This window comes from Mesoplodon densirostris, chromosome 14 (genome assembly GCF_025265405.1).
Source record: "Mesoplodon densirostris isolate mMesDen1 chromosome 14, mMesDen1 primary haplotype, whole genome shotgun sequence".
In the NCBI taxonomy this organism is placed as follows: Eukaryota; Metazoa; Chordata; class Mammalia; order Artiodactyla; family Ziphiidae; genus Mesoplodon; species Mesoplodon densirostris.
Window position 1 is genome coordinate 6586231 of NC_082674.1, and position 22751 is coordinate 6608981.

At 36.2% G+C, this 22751-nt stretch overlaps 1 protein-coding gene across 6 annotated transcripts in view; it reads right to left on the reverse strand.

Annotated features, from left to right (window-relative positions):
- KIDINS220 (kinase D interacting substrate 220) overlaps positions 1-22751 on the reverse strand; it is a 92353-nt gene that overhangs the window by 55233 nt on the left and 14369 nt on the right. For 4 of the 6 annotated variants that reach the window (XM_060116858.1, XM_060116859.1, XM_060116861.1 and 1 more), the window contains 10 exons: positions 21892-21990; positions 17601-17699; positions 16418-16519; positions 14035-14133; positions 12118-12315; positions 10319-10417; positions 8294-8392; positions 6906-7004; positions 4049-4226; positions 930-1094 (listed from right to left, as the gene is read on the reverse strand). In XM_060116858.1, coding sequence (XP_059972841.1) covers positions 930-1094; positions 4049-4226; positions 6906-7004; positions 8294-8392; positions 10319-10417; positions 12118-12315; positions 14035-14133; positions 16418-16519; positions 17601-17699; positions 21892-21990 — 1237 coding nt within the window. The remainder of the gene's footprint in view (positions 1-929; positions 1095-4048; positions 4227-6905; positions 7005-8293; positions 8393-10318; positions 10418-12117; positions 12316-14034; positions 14134-16417; positions 16520-17600; positions 17700-21891; positions 21991-22751) is intronic. The other 2 variants (XM_060116862.1, XM_060116860.1) reach the window with 1 other exon arrangement.

A 22751-nucleotide genomic window follows, 5' to 3' on the forward strand; every position in this document is an offset into this window, starting at 1 on the left:
TAAACTGCACTCGCAGGGAATGTGCTACGAAGGGGTTTTAAGTATGCTATAACACAGCTGGATCTCTGTTTTAGAAAGAGAACTCAAATAATGGTGTGGAGGAGCAACCACATACCCATACATAAAACTCTATTCTACCATACGATCCAGCAATCCCACTACTGGGCACATACCCTGAGAAAACCATAATTCAAAAAGAGTCATGTACCAAAATGTTCACTGCAGCTCTATTTACAATAGCCAGGACACGGAAGCAACCTAAGTGTCCATCAACAGATGAATGGATAAAGAAGATGTGGCACATATATACAATGGAATATTACTCAGCCATAGAAACGAAATTGAGTTATTTGTAGTGAGGTGGATGGACTTAGACTCTGTAATACAGAGTGAAGTAAGTCAGAAAGAGAAAAACAAATACCATATGCTAACACATATATATGGAATCTAAGAAAGAAAAAAAAAAAGGTCATGAAGAACCTAGGGGCAAGATGGGAATAAAGACACAGACCTACTAGAGAATGGACTTGAGGATATGGGGAGGGGTAAGGGTAAGCTGGGACGAAGTGAGAGAGTGGCATGGACATATATACACTACCAAACGTAAAACAGATAGCTAGTGGGAAGCAGCCGCATAGCACAGGGAGATCAGCTTGGTGCTTTGTGACCACCTAGAGGGGTGGGATAGGGACGGTGGGAGGGAGGGAGATGCAAGAGGGAAGAGATATGTATATGTATAACTGATATGTATATGTATAACATATGTATAACTGATTCATTTTGTTATAAAGCAGAAACTAACACACCATTGTAAAGCAATTATACTCCAATAAAGATGTTTAAAAAAAAACAAACTCTATTCTTCTTTACTTAAAAAAAAATACACAAGAGAAAACTTTGTTATATATGCAGACTTTTTACAAACATACCTTCTAGTTTCTTGAGCAAGAAGGATTTCCCACTTCCCCACTGTGCATACAGCCCCACACAAATGGGCGGCTGCATGGTAGGCTCACTGAGAATATCTGCCAGGGCACTGCTATACAAATCATAACCAAGCATGTCACCATCTGTTTCCGTAGGAGACAAGTGTCCTGTAATTATAAACACATCATATCCTTGCATTAAAGACATTACTATTAAAAAGGAGCATCAATTTTCATTTATTAATTGTTTACTAAATTGAGGAAAAACACTTATTTTAAATGGTTAGACCTGTGTAAAAATAGGTTCAGAGGTGCTTAAGTTAATACCATATTTCATAGAACTTAAGATACCTACTAATTATAAGATGCATCATTATTATGTACGACTAAGAAAGAAAAAGTGCTGCCAAGTATGACACGATGCTTTCTTACCCATCAATTATAAGACGTATTCCAACTTCAGGGATGCTAAAATGTGGAGTAAAGTACATTTTAGAATTGATAAAATGATTAAAACAGTAACTAGTTCTTCAGAATCATTTTAATATGTATAATACCTATATAAAGAAGGCTATGTTAGTGAAAATCATAATAGATAACCAGAGAAAAAGAGACATTCTATGGTTCCAGGCAGAAAGGTTCAATGACTTAAAAAGAGCAATTCTCCCCCAAATTAATCTACCACTTGAAGGCAATTCCAATAATAATATTCCATGAGAGTATTTTGAAAAGCTGAAAAGCAAGAAGAACATGTAAAAATAGCTAGGAAGGATAATTTAAAGACTACCAAAAAGTAGCTGTCTTTGGAAAAGAATCAAAATACATTCTAAAGCTACAATAATTACAACATCACAGAACTCACACAGGATATTAACATGGCATTTCAAACCAGTGGGGAAAGGATGAATTAGTAAGTGGTGTTGGGAGAAGTAAGCCATCCATTTTTTTAAATAAAATTAAAACTCTGCATCTCATATTTTAACAAAAATAAGTTTCTGAAACATTAAAAAATTAAATGTAAAGAGTAAAACTATAAAAGCACTAGAAGAAAATATAAGAGAAAAAACTATAAAAATCTTTGTGTGGAAAAGGCCTTTCTTTCTCAATATAATACTAAAGGCAGAACTGCAGGAAAAGACCAACAAATAAACTACAAATTTATATAACTTTTGGATGGGGAATTAAAAAACCCCATCACCATAAACAAAGAATAAGCAAGGGAGAGAGATACAATATATAGGCTGGATCCAGGATCAATATCCTTAAAGACACAAAAATCAATTTTTAAATAATTTTAAAAACTCAAGAAAAAAGACAGCAAAGGATACAAAGAGGAAAATAGCAAAAATGCAAATAGCCTATGAACATATTAAAAGATCTCAATCTCACTAATAATTTTACAATGCAAATTAAAATGAAATGTTTTCTTATTGATCTGATTAGAAAGCTTAAGAAAGCCGGAAATATCCAGTTTTAGCAAGGTTGCAGGAAACTGCACTATCATACACGGTCTAAGAAAGGAGAAATTGTTACAACCATTTTGGAAAGTCTATCAAAACTGAACATCCGGGCCTCCCTGGTGGCGCAAGTGGTTGAGAGTCCGCCTGCCGATGCAGGGGATACGGGTTCGTGCCCCGGTCTGGGAGGATCCCATATGCCGCGGAGCGGCTGGGCCCGTGAGCCATGGCCGCTGAGCCTGCGCGTCCGGAGCCTGCGCGTCCGGAGCCTGTGCTCCGCAACGGGGGAGGCCACAGCAGTGAGAGGCCCGCATACCGAAAAAAAAAAAAAAAAAAAAAAAAAAACTGAACATCCACTGACTTGCCAATTCTACTTCTGGGAGTTTATTCCAAGAAAATAATCCTAAAAATAAGAGTTAACGGATATACATACAAAAAAGATGTTCACTTCAGCACTAGCTTTTAACAGCAAAACAAACCAAATATTCATCAATAAAGAACTGAATGTACTATTAGAACTTAGAATGAAAGATTATGCAACAATTAAAATATGGTATAGTTCATTATTTAAAATTTTTATATTATAGTATCTCAAGTTTTTTAAGGCTATATACATAGTATAAAACATTTTTAGAAATATAAAGAAAATCTTGGCCAGTCATTCAAACAATTACAAATTAGGAGATACAGGACAATGGGAAATTTGCACTTTCTACTGTATTCGTGTTTTAATCCTTAAAAGTTAATGTGTGATTATCAACAGAAAAAAATATTTTAAAATACAACTCATAATGTTGAACAGAATCATACTTGCTTATGTAAGTAAACAGCTAAACTGGAAGGTGGCAGGATTCTACTATCTCCTGTTGGTTTCTGGGACTAACATGTCTCTTTTTTAACTCTAGTAGAAAACTGTTCCGTATTTCAAAAGACCACATGTAAATGATTACATTCTCATGTGCGTCCTTTACAAGCAAAAACTATTTTAGTACAACATTCAAGGCATTATGTGCTAGATGTTATGGAGGAATACAAGATAAGAGGAAAGAATCCCTGCCCTGAATAACTTGGAATCTGGAAGGGAGAAAATTCTAAAAGAAATAAGGGAGAAAATTTTAAAAGAAACAAAATAAAAGGCCATATGTAATAAGTATTAAAAAAGGAAATATAAACACAAATGCTTAAGTATTCAAATGAGACAAAAATTGTATCTGGTTAGGCAGATCAGTTAAAACGTCACTGAGAACGAGACAACTGACTCCAGCCTTGGAGAGAGACGATTTTAACAGGAACATTCATGGGGATGGAGAGGACACAGCACAAGCAAAGGCAGAGAGCCACACTCTGAAAACAGTGCATTTTGATAGAAGCACAAAGTACACCTGAGAGAATAACAGGGGGGAGAGAGTTTTAGAAAAGCAGGCTAGATTTCTAGAAGTCTTAAAAGCTGATTGTTGACTCTGAATGTACTTAATGTGAATGCTACAATATAATGCAAAACAGCTTTAGACAGGGAAAAGTTATTTTTCTACAGTAAAGTAATAACTTTCTTAACTTTGATAATCATCAGTTAAGTGAGAAATGCAGAACTGCTGGAAGTCTCTTAATTTTTTCATAGACATTCATTTCTTAAAAGCCCAGTTAGGTACAAAACCCAATACTTACTGGCTCCAAATATCTGAGTTAAAATACTTTTCTGATGGCTACAGTCAATGTTGTAGGGAGTCTCGCCTGCTTTGTTGGGCCTATAAAGTAACCGTCCATCTTTGGGATTTCTTAAAAGAAGTTCTGCCAGTTTCCGACTCCTCCCACGAATAGCAATATGCAAAGGAGTGTCTCCTTTCTGTAAAATAGTGACAGGAAACTTGAACTTTCACATTTCTTACATATAGTATATACAGAGTAACAATTTTCATGTTTCTATAAAATAACAGAAAATCCGAACTTTTCATATTTTTCATATAGAATGTATAAATAATATGAATTTTTATCTCCGTATCCTCCCCACAATTTCTTTCTCTAGTTCCTTCCCTAGCTTTTCTCAGGTATTATTTCTCCCACAGCCTTCTAGAACGAAAGAGGACAAGCAACAGGCTTTTTCCTTGTGGCTCCTCCCAGGCCCTGGATCCACCTCCATCACAGGTTAGTAACCATCTATCATCCAGATACTTACTGTCCACAGATGTCAACCACCTTCCCCAACTAATTTATATTCTATTTATCAACGTGGTCTCCATTTGTCTAGAAAGCTTCCCAATCCGTGCTGATATTCCAATAGCACGGGCGACCTCGTCCTTCCCCACGCCCTCTGTCACCATTATGTTAGTTCCCTACATTCTCTTCCTCGGAGTCCTCTATGTTGAATCCACCCTTCTCTGGCTACTACAACTTCTTCCGTTCTCCTCAGCTTTCATGGCTCCCTAACATCAACCTGCCTTCTTCCCTTATTAGAATCTCCATCATATTAGTATTCGCATCCAACACTAAGGAAAGAAAACTAATATGTAAAAAAAAACCAAATTCAGTCCACAAGGTGTTCTCCACGTTTTACTTCAAACATCTCTCTTAAAGACAATGACCCACAAGTTGACAAATGAAATTCTCAGTTCTCACCCACTCACTTCCTGTGGCTTGTATAGCACAACCTGATCGTGATTTTAAATCTCCTCTTCTGCCTCAGGTCCACTTCTTTCTTTTCTAGATTCCCTTCCTACATTCTAAATATGGCACAACAGCTACATATTGAGCTCACTATATAGTAAGGCACTGAGCTGGATACTTTGGGGGATATGGAGATGAGAGACAAAACAGTCCATGGCCTTAACTAAGTTACAATGTAACAGGAGGAGATTGGATAAACACGCACAATCATAAAACAAACTAGAATGTGACACACGCTGTAAGGAAAGTTTGACCTCAGCTTTCATCTGTCTTCCAAACTGATGATCTCAGTCACTCCCATGTAGCTCTCATCTCTTGGTAACTAACTGTGAAATTCCTATCACCAGCCTTGATTTCTTGCCCAAATTCAAGCCCTATCGGTCACGGCCTCCTGAACGTCTCAGCCTTCAAACTAAACACATCTAAACTGAATTTCATCATCTTATTTCTCCACCTGAACTCCATTTCTTATCCCCAAACATGTGAGAAGGAAGAAATATCATCAGTGGCATTTCAGCCAGACACAAAATTTCTGAAAATGCAGAGAAGACATCAACACACTCTGCCTGTTTATGCTAAAGATAAACAGAGATTGGTGATGGGCCAGGTAAAAATAACATTAATCTTTATTCTTGAATTTTTATTTATGTAATCCTTTATGAAGAGCCAGGTTCAAGACTTTTACAAGTTTGTATTCCAAATCTGAGCAGGACAGCACCTTATCCATCCTTTGTAAGTATGTGTGAATAAACGCACATTCACTCCAAGAACATCCCAGGTATCATGTGTGCTTCTCAGCAAGTATGTGCTGACTCAAGACAAAGCACACACAACAGGGTCCGAGACAGGGAACCTTAAAGGGCACGTAGTCCAGTGGTTCCCTTTTGCAAATTAGGGGACCAGTGCCAGAAAGTAGTCAACAGCAGAATGAGAAAAGTTAAGTATATTCAATTTCAACAACTTCTCTTTCACTTTATGCCCTAACTTTTAAGATTAAAATTTTTCTTTATATTTTCTTTTATATTAATATGGTATTAATATATATTAATATATATACCATATATAAATACATTAATATGGTAATAATAGGTGGGAGGCTTTTTTGTTTTTTTTTAATAAAGTTTCTTGATAAAATAAAAGGCAAATATATATAAATTCTGTGTTTTTTGTTTAATTGCCTCATGAATAATAAAAAGATAAACTTCAATCTATTATGGATTAGGAGAGCCCAAATCATATTATATATTCAGAGGGAAAAATTTATATTTCTTAGTTCATACATAAATCAATTCACTTCTTTTCTGTGAGGAAATCAATTTGAAGTAGAGAAAGAAACCTGCTTAAAATGTAGACAAACTAAAACCAGGAATCAATTCTATATGAAGTATTAAGCAATTTAGAGTTAAATTTATTCTGGAAAATATGAACATTCCTCTAAAAGAATTAAGGCAAGGACACATGGCAGAACATCTCTCCTGCTGGTGAACATGAATGCCAGTCTCCTTTGAGAGTCTATCTTCTCCAGCCCCTTTTGGATTCTTTCCTCCTGTTTCTCTGAACAAGCTCCACACCTGATGACATCCTCCTTGCATGGTGGTCAATGCAGCTCGCCATAACTGATCTGAGCCATAGAGGGAACCTCTGAAGCAGGTGCTTTGCTGCATACTGAGCCCGCCCACTCCTCAGCATGCTCTCAGAACAGCCAAGAAGATCTCACAGCATCCAAATCCCACACAAATAGCCCCAGCAAGTAAGCTCTCCCTCCACAAAATAAAATTAGACCCCCATTAAACCCACCGGATATACAGTCAGTCTACCTACAGCCCTCAAAAAAAACGGCTCTCTACACGGATGTTTTTACCTTATCTACGGCAGATACTTTAGCTCCTTTATCCAGCAGCAGTTCTACTACTTCTATATTTCTCATCTTAGTAGCCTTTATAAGAGGTGTTTCACCATCCTGTGGGCACAGATAAGAAAGTTTGCCAGATTAATACCTTTACTCCTAAATCTTTAAAGTCACATAAACACACATGTCAAGAATTCAAATATCTGACCAGTCTATATTGAAAATGTTCTCAAGAAAACATAGTTGGAAAAACTAACAAGTGCTTTTCCGTTCACAACCAATCACTTGTATCAAAATACTTTTATATCACTCAGCAGAGCAAGAGATGTGCCCCACTCCTTACCAGCCGCTTCTGTCCCTCGCCACTAACTGTCTTTCCCCAGGCCCACCGCTGACACCTGGGGCACCTCCTCCAGAGGCTGCTTCCCGTTCTGACCACCTCACCCAAGCAACCCACTACCTAGCCTGTCAATGTCCAGGCAAGCCAGCGTCTAGATTTGTCAGATGTTTTTACCAGCGCCTCTGTGCATCTAAGGACCTGTGTATAACAGGGAAACAATCTGATACAAGCAGTATGCCTTTGGGAAACCTCAAAGGAGTTAACAATTGCTTTCAAAATCAAATTAATAGAAATAAGAAGAGACCACAGTTCAGCACTGAATTAGGAAAAAGCAAAATCTGGTCAGAAGCCACGTGTGGTCACAGTAGCTGACACAAAGGTCTAAAAGAAAAAGAAACAAGATTCCAAGGAGCCACCACCTGCAAAGCAGAAGGTATCCCAGGAAAAGCTCTGCCCCAGGGCACTGAGGTTACCATCACTGGTTTAGAAGATGCTGCTCCAAATCTCTAACGGATGAAATAGGATTGTCTTACGGGTGACTCCGTAAGTTTGCTTTATTCATTCCTGCCATTTCAATCCAGAACTCCAAATATATTTTCCCCATGGACAACTATTACATGTAAAGCCAAATATAATCAGTAAAGTCTTATACAGTTTTATACTTTCCACATGATTTGAGTAAAATAGACTAAAAGTGGTTGGTTTGGGGAACCAATAACCACACACAATGATCTTTTAAAAGGAAATGTGTTCTGCATTCCAAACAACAGGAGCATAAAATAATTCTGGGGAAATGATCTGTCCACAATTTATGAAGAGCTGATACTGTATTTTCTGATTAAAATAAATTAAATAATAATTAAAATAAATTACACACTGCATTTTGCTGTGAACACACAACTCCTGAAAGGTTATAAACTTACTCCTTAATTTAATACAGAACATTTCCAGTTAAATCAGTATAATTCTAATATCAAACAACTGTAAAAAATTGAAAAAAATACGTAGTACTAACATTCAGCACTAGGTATTGCTAAGAGAACAGAAATGTCATTCATACCTTTGTGCATATTTCAGTGTCAGGATTGCACTGTAAGATATCTCTCACCATTGTTGCATTTCCTTTCTCAACAGCCCAATATAAAGCAGTTTTATTGTCCTGCATAATAAAAAAATCAACAATCACTTCATATAAGATATAATATTAAAAACTTCTATTTGTAAATATAAAACATTATTAACATTTCTATTAAAGCATTAATATATCTTACCAAGAAGCAGCATGGTGGAAAATAACATTAATCCTTATTCTATCTTGCATTTACCTGTGAGAAATTCTTTATGAAAGAAGCCTAAGAAAACTTAATATTTCTTGACTGAGAAAGCAGCAACCCCACATAGTTCATAAGAGAAGCTATGCTTTTGGAAAGCGACCAGGTTTCAGGACCCTGCACTGTGTTGGAGTCATCAGTACCTGAGCTCTGTATCCTGTGATAAGTCACATAAATATTCTGACTTTTGGCTTTTGGCTTTTCATCTGCCCAATCTTTTCAAAAGATAATGCATAAGAGTGTACTACACAAACATGCTGTGAACTGTTTTTTTACCGTGTTTAGCTTTCTTAATCTCTACACTGCACCTATATACTGATCTTCATCAGATCCTTTAAAATCCTATCTAGTTCAAAAACCAAAAACAGATCCACGTGGACTTTGAATGCAGAGGTAGAGAACAGAAAAACTGACTAAAACATAGGAAAACAAAATTGACAGACACAAAGGAGATCGGTAAAAGTCTAAACAGGTGATCCAGTCACCAACTTTTAGTGAAAATATGATTTTATCCCAAAAGACAGTGAATGACTCTCTGCCGCTGCCACGTTAATTTTCCTACACCAAGATTTCCCCAATGCAGTTCCCTTCTCAACACTGTACACTAGTTTCCAACCTCTCTGGCACTACATCCCACTACATTCTATTTCTCTATCTCCCATCCCACCCTCCCTGCCATCCCGCTGACAACCTGATTTATTCACCAACTAAGGAATACAGTCTTTCACTTTCCCTTCTTCCTAAATTTTCTCATCCCATTATTCCACTATCCTTGCCTGAACTACCGAGCCTTCCTTTTCTCTCCCTATCTAACCCACCTTTTAACCTTAGCTCAAATTCTACCTCCCCTTAAAAGCTCTCCTTAATGCCCGCTTTCTCCACCTCAAGACTCTTACATTTGAACCTTTCACTAGGCAATCATATACTATCTTATACCAAAAGTGGCATCACTTTTTATGTTTACATAAAAACATAAGAATAAATATAAACAAAACAAACTAAAACCTTCCTAACTAAAACACATGTTTCTTCAGGCAAGGGACCCATGTTAAGACCCTCATGGCATTTGGCATAATATTTAACAGTTTGATTCAAAAGTGGATTTGGATACAAGCTAAATACAAGGTAAAAAACTGAGCAGAAATGTAGACTCTCCAACCACAAAACAGGCTGTTCAGTACAGATTTTTTTTAATCTAAAGCTCTTGACAGATTGGATAAATTCTCAACTTTAGGGAAGCTTTTCTCTAAAATAAATAACCTTTACAGCTCTGTGAGTTACGACTGCCTTAAGCCAAATCCACAGGCACTACCAAGTGGTCCTGGGAAAGGCTAGCAAATGGGGGAAAAGGAGAAGAAAGATGAAACAACAGGAATAGAAGGACAATATATGGATGAAGAAGACAAAACAGAGGAAGCATACTAAAGAAAATAAGTCACATACACTCAAAGTGCCACCAACTGTCTCGGTATCATACACTACTCATGTCAGAACTGAATCTATTTAGACATTAGTAAGGGAGGTGTATTTGAAAAAATGAACTTCTTTATGCTTTACTTCTATCTAAATCTAACTTGACATCAATACAGAAATTTCATAATAATGGCAGTGAAACTTAATAATACAGGCATCCATTAAACGTACTAGGATTTATATGTTTGTCTCCATAGGAAAACTGGAAGAATGACATTATGATCAGCCAACATATACAAACAATTATACTAAGATAACAACAGCCCTGTAATCACACACACCTGTCCTCTAATGTCTATATCAGCATATTTTTGAAGAAGTGCTCGAACAATTTCCACATGACCACCTCTGACAGCGCCAATTAAAACAGTATCTCCACTCTAAAAAGACAAAAAAAAAAAAAAAGGTGAATTGATGATGGAACAAAAAACACTGTTTTGAAGTTAAAATTAGCCATGTATTAATTTAACACATTTTTTCTGAAAATTTCTTGGAAAAAATTATCTCTAAATAATGGAAAGTTAACTAATATTAATACCTGATATTAATAGCCTTCAGAATAAGGGACAGAAGACTTTATACCTCAAAATGAGAACATTTATACCTGAAATTCCAGGACAAAGGTTTAGAAAGATACGTCACCCAGAAGAATAAGCCATTCTATGTGAAGGTAACCTCCCATTACAGATGTACATTAAATAAAATGACACAGTGGCTGTCAATGAACCAGATGAACATTTGGAAATTACATAATACAAATCCCTTGGAATAATGCTATATGACAAAAGCCATGGATTCTAAAAAGAAGAGAGTTACAAAGCTAGAGCCATCTGTGGGTTTATAACCACATTTACTTAAGGGAGAAGGTTGGTTCCCAGAACAGCATCTCTATTCTATCAATTTGGCATTACAGGCCAACAGTGCACAAGACGGATTCACTCTCCAGTACAAGGCTTAGATGAAGTTCACTACCTCATAATGACATCTCTGCCCTGAAATTATATCCACCAAGCAATAATCATTATTAATTATATCTTCCCCTAGTTCAAACACTGTAAATGGTCTTTTTTTTTAACTGCTAAATTACAAATCAGTTGTATGAGTTTGGGTTGGGTGATTCCATGAGCTACAGCTCATGTCAATCCTAAGTGGGCCCCAGTGGGCTCTATATCAAGATGCAGGTCCTCGAGGATTATTAAGTCTAGCACCATGATGTAGTACCTTAACTACTACATTAAAAGTGTAAATAAACCCATGGCAGACACATTTTAGTTGAGAATATTAGCATTAATGTGGGTTCAGACTAGTAAATTAATAAAAGGTTATAAATATTTCATTGCTTACGATGTGCCATGCACTGTTCTAGGCACTAGGAAATAAGACAGACAAGGTCCCAGCTCTGAGAGAATTTATAGCCTAGAGGAGACTAACAGACAACATACAATAAACACAAATAAGAAATCAGATAAATGTAATGCAAATAAAATATAGTGATGTGATAGAAAGTGACTGGGTAGCTACTTTGGCTTGGGTAGTCTTGAGAAATCAGGACTGACGTGTAGGATTTGGTGCTTTAACAACAGGATATATAGATGCTGGTACCACTTACTGAGAGAGAGAAGACTGAGGGAAAAGCAGGTGTGGGATGAAACAAACAAGACACCTGTTTTGCTGTAAGTTAAGAAGCCCATTAGACATTCAAGTGGACGGTTCAAGTGGAGTTGGACAGACAACTGTAGACTTCCGAGAAGAGGTGAGAGCAAGAGACACCAATCTGAAAATTCTAGGTGTGAGGGCGGGAGACCTGAAGCCTTGGAACAATGAATAACACCAGCCATGAACAACACCTATAGTTAGGATGGTTTCAAGATCACATTTTCAATAACAGCATTATTTCTGAAAAATTTAAAAGAACACCCTTCACAAAGATTGGACAGGTTTTAACTTATTAGTTCTAAAGGCAGAAATAAAACATCTTAAATGTATGTCATACAGGAAGAATCTTGAAAGGTGGTGAGAAGTTAAGGTAACCTTCCATCAAGGTCACCACTGAAAGACAAATTCTAAATAGATAACTTACCCTATCAGGTATGTTTACATATGTTCCAGCATCAAGTAGATCCTGTACAATTTCTGTATGTCCCTCCTTTGATGCAATCATCAAAGCTGTATTTCCATCCTTATCGGTTAAATTTACATTTGGATTCCTCTTCAAAATTTCTTTTACTGACTGTGTGTAGCCTCCTTTCACTGCCACAATAAGTGCAGTCATTGAATTCTACAAATCAAACAATGCCCAAGAAATTAGTACTTTCAGAAAACATATAATTTATTCTATAGTCAAAAAACTGATGTTTTCAAATAGGTGGCCTATTATTAACAGTTATTTCTGATAATAAAATGCCAATATAAATAACCAGAAACAGACCAAAAGTGGCCAGTAGCATATTTTCCATTTTTGAAGATGCATTAATTCTCTTTGGTCAATAGGACTGTTACAACATTCAATTCTTTAAATGATAATCCAAAATTGGAGTCATTTACAATGAACAAACCCTCTCACTAAAGTATTGACATATAAAATAGCTGACAGGATGATTCAAAATTAAACACATTCTAAGTTAAATAATCCAAAGTAAGAATCAATCAGACTTCAAAGAATTGTCTATAATAAAATCTGTATGAAAAAACTGAAGTAAAACAATGAATTAATAAGCTATAGAATATTTCAATAAAAGTATAACATATTCCTCTGTTTTCCACAGTGATCTAGAAACCACATTTTCAAAACTGTCTTATTTTTAGTGGTTCTTTTAAAAACTGCACATTTAATTTATAACAAAATCACATAATAGAAGAATCTGACTCATTACAAAAGAAATATTAAAACTTATTCTTGAGATTTTGATCTAGTTTGAGATACCATGCAATTTCCTTATAGAAATATTTCAGTTATTATATCAGCCCCCAGAGCTAAGCCATAATTCTCTCAATATTAAAATAACACAGCCTTTTCAGATTCCTCAGCAGTCAATAATCATAGAGACAAGCCACTCATCCACTTGATAAACTGTCCAGAAAGGAGGCAAGTGAAAGGTATGACTTCCATGGCTGGGTAAGAATCATGCTCTATCTCTGCACACCACTAAAATATTATATACCCCTTGAAGGTCATCAATTGGTAGCTTCTGTCAACATGGACAATAGGAGGAGCTGGTTGGTATTATGCCAGGAAGTCACTTTTGATGATTTAGAATTCACTTTTGTTACACTGCAGCCAGAGATTTGGTAGCAACTCTTCTCAGAATCCTTTATGATCCATCTCACATAATAACAATAATTATGTTAATAGAAGTCTGCATTGTTTCTTGTGCATAAATGTCATCTCCCTTACCTATATTCTTATAAGCTCAAGAGAAGAGCGATATGATAGGCTTCTCCAGTATCCCCAGCACGTCTGGCACAGGGCTGGGTGGACAGCGGGTACTCAATAAGGAATTCATAACTGCTAGACTGTAAGATATACTGAACCAATTTTTAATCTATATAGGTTTTGACCACTGATTTTTGATATTTTTAAATCTATTAGAGAAAACAAGTCACAGATTAAAATAGCAAAAAATTATGATATTATTTTAAAATTTTAAAGAAAAGGTATTTTAACAGAATAGAAACTCTTTCCACAATAGTAGTTCAAACAATTTGATTTGGGGAGTATTTTAATTTATACTAAGATTACTAAAAGATATTCTATATAGTTTTAGCCTCCCAAAATTTATGTGCATTAGCAATAAATCCTTAAAAGCACGTATTTATAATACATAATATCTATAATATAATATATTTACCAGGATAACAGAAGACGTTTGTTTTTCTAAGTATCGTTTAGAAACTATAGGGAAATTTTTCTAGGTATATACTAAGGAAAAAGTATTCTCTCTCTTAAAACTAAAAACATCTCTCTACTACCAGCAGTTAAAATAGAAAAGATACTTACAGCTCCTTCTTGATCAACATCAGCTCCCATAGCCAATAAATGTTTTACACATTCCAAATGACCCTTTCGTGCAGCCCAAACCAACGGGGTGGTTCCATACTATTAAAGAAGTAATAAATTTAAAATTATTACCTAAGGTGTATTAAAAGAAACTAGCTCTCACCATGAATTTCGATAAAAATCATACTTTGAGTATTTTTAGATTACGGTTGATACCAATCATAATTTTAATCCTGGACAAATCATATTTTCCCCATATTATTTCTCCTGAATAGATGATTAACCACTGCATGAAATATATTTTAATTAACTTTAACTTTTACAATCAGTGACAATTTTTCCATCATAATGTCACACAGCCCCTAATTCCCAACAAGCTTTCTTTGCTTCCCATATCTTGTGAAATATAAAGTCCAACAGTCTGAAATAGTAACAACCAAGTGCCAAATACAGTTCTAAATAGTTTACACGAGTTAATGTGTATAATCCTTATCAGAAGAATAAGTACAAATCATAATATCACATTTTAACAGATGAGCAAACAAGGCCCTGAGAAGTTAATTACAGGCTCGAAGTCACAAAGCTGCTAAGAGGTGGAGCAAGACCCATGAACCCAACAAGCCTGGCTTCAGTCTGTGCTCTTAACCACCACCCCAGATCAGCCTCTGTACCTGACAAAATAAATGTCCGCCTAGAAACTGCACTCAAAAGCACCTTCTGATGGAACGTGATTCAAAAGACATCAGAGAATGTAAATCATGCATAAAAGCAATGCTTTATCTTTGGGAAGATTCATAAGGCAATGAAGAGACACAAGAATACTCACAGCGACATTTAACTACATGGGAGACTGCAGGTTGAAATGAATATTTAATGAATACCTACTTTTTGTAACAGCCTTGACCAACAGAACTTTTGTGCACTGATGGAGGTATGGACAGTGAATACTGACTACAGAAGAAGGGGCATCTAAGTTGTCTGGGTAAGTTAAGGAGACTTAACAGAGAAGCTAACACCTCAACTAAGCCTTGAGAAAATAAATCGGAGTTCATCAGGCAGAGGAGGTCATAACATTCCTAGCAGAGGGAATAGGATAAACAAAGACACGCACTTCATAGAAATTCATAAAAGTTCACAGAATGGGGCTTCCCTGGTGGTGCAGTGGCTATGAATCTGCCTGCCAATGCAGGGGACACGGGTTCGAGCCCTGGTCCAGGAAGATCCCACATGCCGCGGAGCAACTAAGCCCGTGCGCCACAACTAGTGAGCCTGTGCTCTAGAGTCCGCAAGCCACAACTACTGAGTAGTAGCGCCTCAACTACGGAGCCTGCGTACCACACTACTGAAGCCCGTGCGCCTAGAGCCCATGCTCCGCAACAAGAGAAGCCACCACAATAAGAAGCCCACACACCGCAACGAACAGTAGCCCCCGCTCGCCGCCACTGGAGAAAGCCCGCGCGCAGCAACGAAGACCCAATGCAGCCAAAAATAAGTAAATAAAGAAATAAAAGAAAAAAGTTCACAGAATGATAGACAATCTTCTGTATCCAAAAGCTTAGTGTATATGGAGACGAATGGCAAGAAGTGAACCTGGGAAGAAAGACTGGGGTCCAACTGAAAAGTCTGGTCTTTGCCCTGAAACCACAGAAGCTATCAAAGCTCTCCAAAAGCAAGCAAGAATGAAATAATTCAATAAATATTTATCAAATATTTGAGGTATTAAGGATTTAAAAAAATGAATAGAACAAAATCCTGGGGAGCTTTCTGGAGCTGATGGCACATGAGCTGAGTGTGAAGGATGAACAGAAGGTAAAGCAGACGAGGATGAGAGGGCACTCCACACTGTGAAAGAGCACCTGCAAGATGTGGAGGGTTAAAAACAGATGGACTCAGGAAACTGCACCATTTGATAGTTGAGCAAAGGTAGTTTGGGGTAGAGAGAGCAGGAGAAAGGGTAGAGACGGAGGCAAGGATCATCTTTATACATCGTAACAGGAATTGATGTCTTTAGGATTTTAAATATGAGAGAGAAAGAACAAGACTTAAATTTTAAAAGATCATCTGGCAACAATACAGAGAAGGCAGACAGGACCCACAGTAGAAAGAGGAGCTACAACAGAAAATAATGAAGACAGGGAATCAACCCTATCTATTTTCCTGAGAATGATGAATGTGATATAAAAGACAATGGAAGGACACTTAGCACGTATTTAATACCTAGAAGGAACCCACCTATGAGATGTGTCTTTATAAAATATATTAATAAATATAAACATAAGATACATCAGAGCCGCCGCATGAGATCATATGAAAATCCTTGTAAGTTAGACACACTGAGTGGACGTAACATGGACTAGAACCTGGAAAGATCCTGCTGACCTACCTTATCGGAGCAGTTGACTTTAGCACCATTTTGCAGTAAAAGTTGCACTATATCTGCATGGCCTCTCCCTGCTGCCCAGATGACTGGGTAAACACTGTACTGCTGGGAGGGAGGCAGGTGGGTGAGTAGGTACACAGGGAGGGAGGGAGGAGGGGGAGGGAGGGGGAGGGAGGGGGAGGGAGGGAGGGGAAGAAAAAGTCTTTTAGGTGGTTATTTACAGCACACACTTACTAAGAAGAGGGAACAACAAAGGGAGCAATATAAAGCAGTATTTTACAAAATCAAGTTACAGACCATTCTCTACTTTAAAAACACATGGAATACTCATAATACATAACTGGGAACTGAGATGCACTCAACCTTAAATAAATATATATTATGAACACATCAATTTTTATAGATTCAACACAAAATGTAATTATCTAACCAACAGGTAAGACTAATAAGAATATAAAACCTTTCTTTATAATCCATCCATTAACTTGAATAAAACCATTTCCTTTTTTTCAGCTGTACTGAGGTATAACTGACAAATAAAATTGTAAGACATTTAAAGCGCATGTAATGATTTGACATACATATACATCGTGAAAGGAATCCCCCCATCAATAAAACAATTTCTTAATCTGCAGTCTGAGATCAAGTCTCAAGCAAAGTACAATAGTAATGCATGTATTACCACCTATAAGAATGTACAGTCTGCTATTTTTAGCCACCAAGTTTGTGGTGATGTTACAGCAACCACAGAAAACTAATACAGGTGACTTGGAGTAAGGTTTTAGCAGTGGAGAGGGCCAGAAAAAAAAAAAAAAAAAGAATATAGAAAAGTGGCATGGTATTTGGTAAATGTCTCTTTTCTTTAAAAGAGTTTAGATTAAGAATACATACGCACAGAGAACAGGTAAGATGACTTAAGGATTTCAAAATCTCCTTTTGAAATATTGTATAGTTATAATTAACATTTAAACTCTAAGAGTTGCCTTTTTGTTGATAAAAACTGAGAAATAAGCTTAGCCTCAGAAAAAAATTCTCATTGTATTTTGAAATCACATTCTGCATTATTATCTTTAGTAAGATCTAGGTCATTTTTATCCACTATGAAGTCCAAAGCATAACCAGCCTTAAGTATTCCCTAAAAGAACTTACCACTTACATTACAGATGGATTTTTTGTTAACGCTTACCAGACCAGTAACACTTGGATTGGCACCATGAGAAAGAAGCAACTCAACCACTTCAGTACGGCCTTTATAACATGCCCACATAAGAGCTGTCCATCCTCCCTAAAGAAAACAAAAATGTAGGGCGGGGGAGGGAAACAAAACACTGGATTGTCTCTAAGCACAAAAATGGCATTAATGAAGTTCCTTTTGTGAGCTTTATTCTTTATAGAACCATTGTTTTAAGAAATCACTACTATGTAGTTTTAAATACCTAAGCTCCCCAGAGAAACACACAATAGTATCTGAAAAAAGTCAAATCTCTTAAGTCCAGTAATGATTACTCCGAAGTTTGTATTATATTTTGGAAATTGACATAGGGAACATTCATGTTGGACTCTTTCCACATTTCCAAGATTTATTTTGGTTTTATAAATATTTTCCTTCAGTAAACATTCTATGTCTCTAGATATTCTCCTCCTGGTATGAGTCTAGACTTTTTCCAGAGAGGGATTCCAGCAATCCTATTCAACTCCTGCATCTAAACCCAGCCTATAAATTCCAGATCATTATCATACCTCTTGCTAAAAAAGAGAGGATGAGAAGGCAATGATCTGTAGACCATGATTTCCAGGGGTAGGCAAAGTCATTAAGTATGAGTTAACAGCATGATAACTTTCTATTTTTTAAGCTACAGGGGCAGTGTTCTTGTTTTGGCAATGTCCTCTTTAGCTATAATGCAATTCAATGAAAGAGACAAATGCAATCAAATTATACTAAGAAGTGAATGTTTTGTTTGCTTTTTTTTTAATCAGTATTTGCACCAATCCAAATTTCAGTTCAAGAATATAAATCACTTAATCCTTCTGATTTTGTTTCACTGTCACTAAAAAAGAGATTTAAAAAAAATACTTGCCCTAATCCGAAAAAGGCAAAACTATAGAAAGGGAAAGCAGATCAGGGGTAGCCATGGGTTGGGGAGTGGGTGGAGGGGCTGGTTATGAAGAAGCAGCATGAGGGTACTGTTGAAATGATGGAACTGCTCTGTACAGAGCTGTGGCAGTGGACATATGACATCATGCGCTTGTCAAACCCACAGAACTGAACACCAGAGAGACGAATTTTATTGTAAGTAAAGTTTTTAAAAATCAACTAGAATATGGGGAAGAAAGACAGAATATAGACTGGGATGAATTAATTATATTACAAATGAACCACATAATTACTTAGAAGCTGATCTAGGTAACTCTGGAAAGCAATATTTTGACTGAATTCTGTAATAATGCTCAAGACGAAAAGAACTGTACACAAACAATGTATTTAGTAGCAAATCTGTTTCTCTCAGGGTATGGATTAGAAATTCTGAAACTATTTGTATACTAGAGGTGAACAAATAAGTAAATATATTGTGTAGATAGTGAGAGCCAGATTTCTCTCAGTCAGAGGAGAGTTACAAATTAAGAAAAGGGAGAAGGCTACAGTGGATTGGGTTCATGGTTATCGACCTAGTCTATTTTAAAAATAAATAGATAGAGATATAGATATAGATATACACACACACACAGATACAGAATAGATGTATGTGTATGCAGGAGTTAATATACAGACACGTATTTCCTACATCTATCCACTGAGAAGGACTACAAGCAGTGACATCCCAGTAACAAAAAGCACACCTAACACCTAGATTACTGGTTTCTAAATATCATTTTCAAAAAGCAGGAACTAGGGCTCCTTGGAAAACTGATTGATTCCAGGGCTGATAATCAGGGAAATAAGGCAGGGAAAATATAAGATGAACCTGAGCCTGAAGCATTTTGTAATGCTAGAAAGTAAGGAAGTGCTAAAATGTATATCTACATATATCTATATATAGATATATATTTAGAGAGACAGAGAAAGACAGAGACAGAGTCAGAGAGAGAGAACTCTTCTTTACAGAAGAATTCTAATTAATAAATGTAGATGGAATGATGAAAATAGAAAAATCACCATTATAACACCACAGTCATAACTGCTGCATGCAAGATGCATTGATGGATGCTAAAATAAACGAATGAAAGTTTAATCAAAAACAAGATATCTATATAGTCTCAAAGTATCTTCCCTCAAATATTTAGTAATTACAAAGGGAAATCTGACAGACACTACCTTAGCCAAGATACATCACCAGTGATACATTCTGGTGATGTATGTACCTAGATGTGGTACACTAAGAAGGGCATATCACCTCCTTCCCAATAAAGCACAACCTCAATCTAATCATGAGAAACATCAGACAAATCCAAATTGAGAGACATTCTAAGAATGCCAGACAAGAAGTCTTCAAAAGTGTCAAGGTCATGAAAGACAAAGAAAGGCTGACATAATTTATTTAGGTCAAATTATTGAGCAGGGCATTTAGTCAAGTCTTACACACACCAATATTTTAATCTGTAAAATTCCTGCCCAGAATTGTGTTAATATCATTCCCTCATTTTAATTTGTATAGTATCACCCTATGCAAGAATCTCTGAGATAAAAATTTAATCTTGAGAAACCTACGCCCAAATTTGCAAACTGAAAACACTGGAACTGACTGCCTATAGCAGTGCTGTAGTTTGGTGTCCATTAAAGGTCTTCTCAAGGAAGAAGCCTCACTAGACTTCCTGACACTATATCCTGGAATTATTCCCGAATCCCAGACAAGCCCTGGTACACTCTCCTCTCCTCACACAAGTCCCAGGGACTCTGCCTTCCCTCACAGTTCAGCAGCTGCCACCACCCACCCAATTCTCTGAGGTTAGGGTCCCTCAATACTAACTACTAAGGGGACACAGTCCTCAGTTTCCCTAATTTGGGGAGTTTAAAAGCCAAACACAGAGGCCCTTTAAATGTTAAAATGTGCTGTGATTTGATAAGTACTTCAGGGAAATGAGAAATATGGAGAACTAAGAAAGTTTAAGAAACCATTTTTTACAAATTTTGCCAAGTTTTTACACATTCATAATGTATAGTTTATAGTTCCTAACTCCCTTGCTGATATATATGGAAGAATGATAAAGGAGAAAGCCTCTGGAGTAAGCAGTCCTGGGTTCAAACCTCAGTCTGACTGCTTAAGAGATAAGTGACTTTGGGCAAAGAGTATTTCTTCCAGTCTCAATTTCCTGAACCATATATGCTGAGAACAAAATTAACCCTTAGCCCATAGGATTCTTCTGAGAAGTCAATTAATGATAGAGAGGCTAAAAAGCACCTAAAGGGATTAGGCATACAAAAGCTACCTAATATTAATTCATCTGATAAAATGGTATGGTGCTTTTAATAAAATATTGAGGACTAGGTAATTCCATGAATTTCTCTTCTGCTTTATTATATGCCAGTTAAGATAAGAACACTGCATTTTACTGCTATCTGCCATACCCATCCTTTGCCTAGGTTACTGACATCATTACCTTCTCTCCCTAAATTTTTATAGCAATGTACTTCAATTTTTTTTCAGAAATAGGGAGGATACAAATGGTTCTGTATCCTTCTGTAAAAATAAGTATACCAACCACTTCACTAAGTTTTAAGAATAAATATAACACTGTAGAAGAACACTGTGTAAATTACATCGTACAATATTAAGTGCAAGATGGTGGAGTGCTGCAGTTTCTTAAAAATTCAGACCACCTGTACTTCATAAAGCATCATCAGCAAGGTAATACATGTTTTCTATATCAAGGCAGTTCAATTCCTTCTTTTTCTCCCCTGTTAAAATTAATCTTTGAAAAGGCTGAACATTTTGCAGAATAAATAAGCCAGAAATGATCCCTTTCTTCACCTTTATGCTTTAAGCAGATGCCAAGATCAAATAAGAGCTGAGATAATTAAGAATCATATCTTGTCAAACTTGTAATGTGTACAGATGGCATTAGGAACACAATCACATTTTGAAAATAAGTTTATAAATATTATTCTGAAAATCATGACTTTAAACAACTGAAAATATTTTTAAAACTATATTATGTCTCTCTTAAAGTTCTCCTTAAAGGGAACAACTCTCTCATGAGTTCTAAAACTGATACATTATAAAGGGTAATAAGTTGTTTTAACAACATTTCAGAATTAAAATTCTGAAATAAACAGAAAATAATGACTAAGAATATTCTAAAGGAGGTGCATTGTATCACCGGGTTTTAAAACATTCTTGAGGGTCATTTCAATGCCCAATCCCAAATCCTAAAAAAATTATTATAGTATCACCTCACACATAAAAATACAAGACTTAACACATATCCATTACTGCTGATAAGATTCCAGCTGATTAACAATGGATAAAGAATGTCCATACCATGTCACGGTGCTCCAGGTTAGCCCCGCATTTAAGCAGTTCTTCCACAATGTGCAGGTGCCCTTCTTTTGACGCTGATATAAGTGCTGTCCAGTTATCCTTGACACACAGACACAAATGTTATCATTTCAAAACCAAAAATAACATTCCAAAGTGAGGAAAAATAAATGTGAATTTACATACCAGATGATCATACCAAATTGACATGATCTGACCCACTCTAAACTACTCTGAAATTACACTGAAGCATAAGCTCTGTTAAGAATTTATCTGTCTACCTGTATGACTACAATGGTGTAAACACAGTTTCACAACTGCTTGTTCAGTCTTTTCACTGGACTTCTAATCACATACTGTGTTTTTTAAAAAGGAGAAAAGATGACTATCAAAACCTCAAAGCTAACCCTTGTGGTTAGGCAACCATTGCTATAAATTGAAATTAAAGAGCCTGCAATCAGATTTAAGAGCACATTTACAAACTATTAAAGAGATCCCATATGATGAGTTTAGAAACTATATTATAAAGAACTATTCTTTATTTTTTTAAATAAAGCCTACAAGTATCCTATCCTAACTTTTATCCATGAGTGTACTATAATTTAATTCAAATGATCACTCAATTAAAATCACCAATTTAATATCATCAATTTGAATCATAAAAACAAACAGAAAAACAGATGTAGCTGTGTGACCCTGAAAAATAATTCCTGGGAAACAGAGAAAGTAAGTCTCTTGGAATAGTGATTTATCCCTCATAAACGATATCAGAAGGGCCCACATCTTTCTGGCTTATCATATGTGATATTTATAATAATAAGATACCATTATGGGGAGTTACTTCACAATATGACTCATACATA